The sequence below is a fragment of the Hydra vulgaris genome, chromosome 09 (genome assembly GCF_038396675.1).
Source record: "Hydra vulgaris chromosome 09, alternate assembly HydraT2T_AEP".
Classification (NCBI taxonomy): domain Eukaryota; kingdom Metazoa; phylum Cnidaria; class Hydrozoa; order Anthoathecata; family Hydridae; genus Hydra; species Hydra vulgaris.
Genome location: NC_088928.1, coordinates 16885534 through 16892419, shown reverse-complemented (window position 1 = coordinate 16892419; position 6886 = coordinate 16885534). Strand labels below are relative to the sequence as shown.

At 28.4% G+C, this 6886-nt stretch overlaps 1 protein-coding gene across 1 annotated transcript; it reads right to left on the bottom strand.

Moving 5' to 3' along the window:
- Window positions 1-214: 214 nt before the first annotated feature.
- Window positions 215-2246, bottom strand: LOC136084600 (uncharacterized). Its single transcript, XM_065804881.1, has 2 exons — window positions 1963-2246; window positions 215-1511 (listed from the first exon to the last, which is right to left on the bottom strand). The coding sequence occupies exon 2, from the start codon at window positions 1509-1511 to the stop codon at window positions 810-812; it is 702 nt and encodes a 233-aa protein (XP_065660953.1). The 5' UTR covers window positions 1963-2246; the 3' UTR covers window positions 215-809.
- Window positions 2247-6886: the final 4640 nt, after the last annotated feature.

Below are 6886 nucleotides of genomic sequence, written 5' to 3'. Positions count from 1 at the left end.
TGAGCTTTTTTTTTGTATATTTTTTAATTTGTTTGGAAGCTATTTGATTTAGTGTGTGCTTTTGATTTCTTGGTGTAATTTCTAGAGCACGTCTATATGGGGAGCTTGTAAGATCAGCCGCCTGAGTTGTTCGTGATCTTCTTTTTTTGTTTTTTACTTCAAGTGAAACCACTGGCAAAAGAGACAAAGTTGAAACTGAAACATGACATTTTAATTTTTTTTTATTTGATTTATCTGTAGATAGTTTTGTCATCCCATCTATACTTTCAGATGACTGAAGATTGTTTGAAGGACCAACATCAGTAAATGGAGAGGCTGTAAAATCAGAATCAGTCAATACATTTATGTCCAAAGGCCACAACCCACTAGCCTGAAATCCTTTCATAGCAATTCTCAATGATGCTGCCTGACTATATGCGTCACTAAATAATTCTGCAACTTGCTAAGTTGTTACTGGTTGTGATATATGTGACCGCATCCATTTTCGCATAGCTTCATCATAGTATGTACCAAGTGGTCCAAAGAACGCAACGTCTAATGGTTGCAGTCTGTGTGTAGTATGGGGAGGTAGTGATACCATACGCACTCCAGCATTTTGTGCTAGATATATTGCTGCCAAATTTTTTGAATGTGTAACATGACCATCAAGTATCAACAAAACTTTTGATTGTTTTAAAGGTTTAACAACTTTAATGAAATGATTGAGCCAATCTAAAAAACCTTCATTTTACATCCATCCTTTCTCTTGAGTACTAAATACAATTCCTGGAGGTGCACCATTTGTTATTTCTGGCTTCATTCTTTTGCGTTTATATATTAACATTGGTGGAACATAAAATCCTGCTGCAGATACAACAAACTACAGCTGTTACTGAATTTCCTCGTTCACTACTAGTCATAATTCCAACTCGTTTTTTGCCCCTTGCACTAATAATTTTTATCTGACCATCTTGTGCTGTTGATAAACTAGTTTCATCCATATTATAAAGTCTGTCTGGAGTTAACTTTTCTTCCATGTATAACTTTGAAAGTAAATTAAAGAAAGATTGCACTCGCTCTTTATTAAAACCTTGTGCACGTGCAATTGATGTTGATTTAGGCCCACGAAGCGACAGTTGTGGGTGCCTTTGCATAAATGCATAATACCACTTTTTTCCTGCCATTCGTGTTTGCTTGTTAAAATTATGTGTGATGTTGTTAGCTTCCGCAATATCAAATGCTAGACGACGAAGATCATCAATCCTTAATCCAAAGTACATCGATTCTAATAATAAACAGTGATCAGCTAGTTCTGTTTCAATTTTATTAGGTAAGGTGGTAAGTCGACCATGAAATTTCACATTTGCAACAGCAACTTTGTTTTTTTCATTTATATGCCTTGACAAAGTTGCTTTTGGAATACAAAATTTATAAGCGGCTTCATTTAAGCCGATTTCTCCTTGTTTTATTGCTTCAACAGCCTTTTTCAAGTTTTCTATTTTCCATTTTCCATATTTTCGTGGTGTTTGCATCTAAAATAAAAGCAAATTACTATGAAGATACATAAGGAGGGTTTTATAATCTTATTACAGGCTTATTTTTTCATATATTTATTTGTTATTCATATATGATTAAGTTAATTATATACTCATTATATAATCATTATTTTTCATCATTTTTGTTTAGTTAATCATTAACTATATAAATCAAAATCTATATAAACTATATAAAGTTTGCAACTTTATATATTAACTTCTATATACAGTAAAAAACTTATGCTGGGTATATACTTTATGTTTTCTTACAAGTTTATCCGTTAAATAGAAATGTATAACTTTTGTAAAACTTTTACATTTTATTTTTTACTAAAAGATAAAATGATTTGTTAATTAAAGTATATGATGTTTACAATCAACTTTATATCCTTAGACTATGACTAGACTTTAGACTAAGAAAAAAATTTTGTGAAAAATCATTTCATACTTTAAAGCAAGACTAAATACCAATTCCAAAAAAGCAACAAACGTCTAACAATAATGCTATGTCTATAAAAGAAATTCGCTTTAAAAAATATTATACAGTCGTACTAATGAAATTTTCTGATAATTCGGACGTCAAGTAGCGTGTTATGAGATGACATCGTTTCAATTACGGCAACTTTTGAAGTTCCATTCTGGGCAACATAGGACCATGGTGTTGTAGCAAAATATTTACATACAAGTAACAACTTACGATATAAGCTCTTAATATCACACAGACTTGAAACCCTTAAAATTTAAAATTTTAAAAAAATTATCATCAAACTCAATATCGTTAAGCTTCTGTAATCGTTTAAATGCAACGATAAAATTAGATTAATTTTATTCACATACGTGCAGTTTTTAAGTTTAAATACTAGAAGTTTCAAAAAATAAAGAAAATTATTTTCTTTACAAGAAAAAATATTCATGAAAGTAGAATAAGTTCCAGTTTCTAAATAAAGCTAAGTGTTCCAATTAAGGAGCCGTTCCAATTTCGGCAACTCTCCCCTATATATATATATATATATATATATATATATATATATATATATATATATATATATATATATATATATATATATTATATATATATATATATATATATATATATATATATATATATATATATATATATATATATATATATATATATATATATATATATATTATTGTACATATACTGAATTGAGTCAAAAACCAGCAATGTAATATCGGTAATGAAGTACTCTTCTTTTATAGCAAATGAATCAAACAGGCTGTAACTCTTTTTCGGTCTTTAATGAAAGATTTTCATCAACGCTAATCATATTGTTGTCAAGTACGCCATTGTCCACATGATTTGTAGGAAAACTTGAACCTTTATTGTTGGTGTGCGGTAAATTTTGTATTGTATGTTGTTTTTTTGTCATGACAACGATGCTGCAGACGAGAGAAACCTCGTCTTATGCCTCGTCTTATATCACATTTGGTGGTAAGACCATTATGGATTGCCACTATTTTTGTATGGTGATGTTCGTAAAAGATATCAAATGTTTACTTGCAATCCATTTTTTTCCAATAAAAAAGCTTTTTTGTTTAAACTTTTTTTTCTTCTTCTTTCAACAATCGTTACATTGCAGGAAGACAATGATTAATCACAGAATTCTTATTTTAAATTGCTGATTTTTAGTCCATCAGTCATCATCAGAATTTATTAAACTCATAACCATAATCATATCGCATCTGTTTATTACTTTATGCACAGCTAAAACCAACGTATCCATAAATCACCCATTCATTGGTTGGTATAGTTTAACACTAACTTCTCCACACCAAATTATACTGCCTATTATTTTAACACTTACCAAACAAATTTATGGTTAAACAACAGCAACTTCTTGGTAATGATAGATTGCGAGCAACCGGTGTAGCTGTACTTTACTTCAGTTTGTTATTAGATCGATTTAAGGTAAGGTCATTTTGGAATAAGTTTTTTGCACAAATACATAACTCGTTCCAAATAAATTTTCCTGGTTTTCTTAACGTTTGTTGCAGTCTTTTGCAGCATGTATTTAAAGTGAGTCGAAGATTCACAGTTGGAACATTGTTTATCTTTCTTTTATCGTATATAACTTTATTTTCAGTTATCCGAAAGCATGCATTGAATTTTTCATTAACGTATAAAGATGCCGAATGAAACTTATAAATATTTTATATATCATAGAAAGATGTTGCACTCACAAAGCTTTCTGCTGTATTTCCATATAAGTTCAAAAAGTGTGCACTACATAGCATATAAATTACCATGGTAATACAATTGAGAAAGTGGTATAACTTTTTGTAAAACCATGTATTGGTTCTAATAAATCAATTTGCTCGCCAATTATTTTCATTTTGCAACTTTTTATTAATGGCAGCAGGCATTTAAAATGCTTTTTTGCTTACTTTTAAAAGTGAATCAAATATTCGTAAAATATGAATTGCCATCAAATTCAATGAGAATTTTATTCGAAGAATAAAATTTTTTTTGAAGAAACTTATTTTTTAGTTGTTCGATTGAGCCATTAATTACAGCTCACCCCAGGAAAAAAGTTTTATAGAATTTCTATAAACATTTGTAACATATGGTCTATAGAAATTCTATAGAATTCTATAGAATATCTATAGTCTCTCTGTTAATTTCTATAGAAATTCCAATAGAAATTTTTTTTTTACTTTTTTTTATAGAAAAAAAAGTTTATAGCAATTTCTATAGAAATTAATAGACATTCTATAGAAATTAATAGACATTCTATAGAAATTTTATAGCACTACTATATAATTTCTATAGGCCATATGTTTCAAAAGTTTATAGAAATTCTATAAAACTTTTTTTCCTATGACATCAGCAAGTCTTTAGCTGTTTAGCCAAGAGTCGTCATCTCGTCAAAGTCCATCAAAAAAAAAATATTGTTATGCGTTGAAACAGTTTCATCAGAAGATTTGTTATTAGCAGACGTTAAAAAAAACTGCCAATTTCCTGTTTTGTTAAAGATATCTTTTTTTGCCAAAATCATTACAGCACGACAAAATAAACTTAAACCAGATTTACTTGAACAATGTGACTTGTAAAGCCAAGACATATAAAATAACCATATTTTTTTTTCTTAACTTTATTATTGTAGTTTCCGTGTTATTTTGTTTGGTTAATTCAATTTTAACTATTCTAATATAATTGATGAATAAAACTCGAACAAAAAAGTACACTCACTTGTTAAAACAACAGGATGTATTATTATTACAGTATTACATACATAGTTTTTAGTTTACTCTCTTAAAGTTCTATTTATTTCATAGCATCTAAAAATAAATTTTCAAACGTCATTAAGTATATGATTATGATAACATAAATTTAGTCGATTTTGGTCGACAGCCGAACTATTGCAAAGTTGTAACAGCACTGTTTAAAAGTGTCTTTCTTTCCAGATTAGAAAATAATGACAATTTTTAAATGATGAACATAATGAATAATAATAAAAGAAAACAAACTCTATAAAAAACGCAATGCATTTTTTTTTATATCCATCGATGGTAAAAAACTACAAAATTAAAAAAAAAAAAAATTAAAGAGTAAAATTCATGCCAAAAAGAATATTTATCTACAAACTCATTACGCTACTTTTCCACCTTTTAATTTTAAATCTTCTCCCGGTTAAAAAAAAAATAAAAATTGTAGGATAAATTTCATATGACAAAAAAAAAATTTGTGGGAGATAACGTTATATGCGACATAACATATGTTATTATGCGACATAACATATCTTATATACGACAAAACATATGTTATATGCGACATAACATAACGTTATATGCGGCATAACATATGTTATATGAAACATAGCAAATGTTATATGCGACCAGTATTTTTAAAGGGAAAGGTTTTCTAAAGCATTCAATTCAGTTGCGCATCGCAGACTATTCTTAAAACTAAAATCATTGAAAATTTTAATGAAGATATATTTAGGCAGCATTGGGATAGTGTGTAGTGTAATGGCTCAGAACCAAGAGGTTTGAGTTTCGATGCTGGTCAGATTAGCAACATTGGGAAAGAAGGAAAGAAAATATTATGCTACAGAAACAGAGATCATTCAATATAAACTAGCAATAACTTATTGGAGGGGTGTTTATATTTCAAACAACTTTAAATGGGAACACCATATTAAAAAAAATGGTAAAGCTGTAACAATTTAACTTCTACGGTTGTTAAATTCTTTCTTGATCAACTTTACAGTTGTTTTATTCTCAAGAACACTTTAATTGTTACTGTTATTATTTTGTTGTTTTTATTATTTTTATTGTTATTGTATCTGATAATGATAGTAATATTATTATTATCATTATTATAAATATACAAGCGAAGATGTTGGCTTTAATTTCTCAAGCAGGATACGACCAGGATATTATCAGAAAACTATAAGCAAATTTAACCCACATTTGACCCATTTATTAAGTTCAATCAGTTTATAATGATTTTAAAACAATGACGTAATTTGAATAACTAATGCAAACATAACTCACAAATCAACTTTCTCTTCCGAACAAAAAATAAATTCTTAAATGATCTTTCAGAATTGTAAAACTGATTTAATTAAGTTGAAAACTTAAACTACTACTCGTCACATGAGAATTGTAGAGTTTTACCTAACTTTTTTATGTTATAAAAATTTAGGAAATAAATTTTTATTTACGTTTAATAATTAAAACAAATAACTTAAAATATTATATAAATACTACAAGTTTAAATATGAAATGATCCACCTTGTGTCCTCTGGTCTCAATTATTGAAAATGCAGAGGTCTGTTGCAATTATCTAGATGGGATAACCGGAGAAAAATCTTTTTCAGTTAACACAAATGGATACTATGATAAAAGATATCCTGGTGTACACCAAAAGTAGATCCTGTTGTCAATGAAGGCGTCATCATGTTTGTACCATGCCACTCATTCATAAATAACTATTCAAAGGACATCCATGCAACACATCTATCTATAATGACTATTTATTTTGCTAATGAAACAGACTAAATGAGTTATAAAATGAATAACTTTACTCCACTTCGGATACTTTTAATACATCCCAGTTGCACTCTACATTAAAAGTTTAGATATTAGTATCCATAACTATTTTTTATTACTCCTTTAATATTTGTTACATTTTATTATGATTAATTGTAGTATTTCACTCCATAACAATATTTGATTATACACTGAACATTTGTCCTTTTGTACTTTTATCTCACGTCTTCTTTTTAATTCTTTATGCTTCTTTGGCATTGATTGCTCGGTGCAGTTTTAACGTCCGTGTGGACTGCGAAGTATTGACAATCATTTTAACGCTCACATCAATATGATCACATAAAATTTTATCT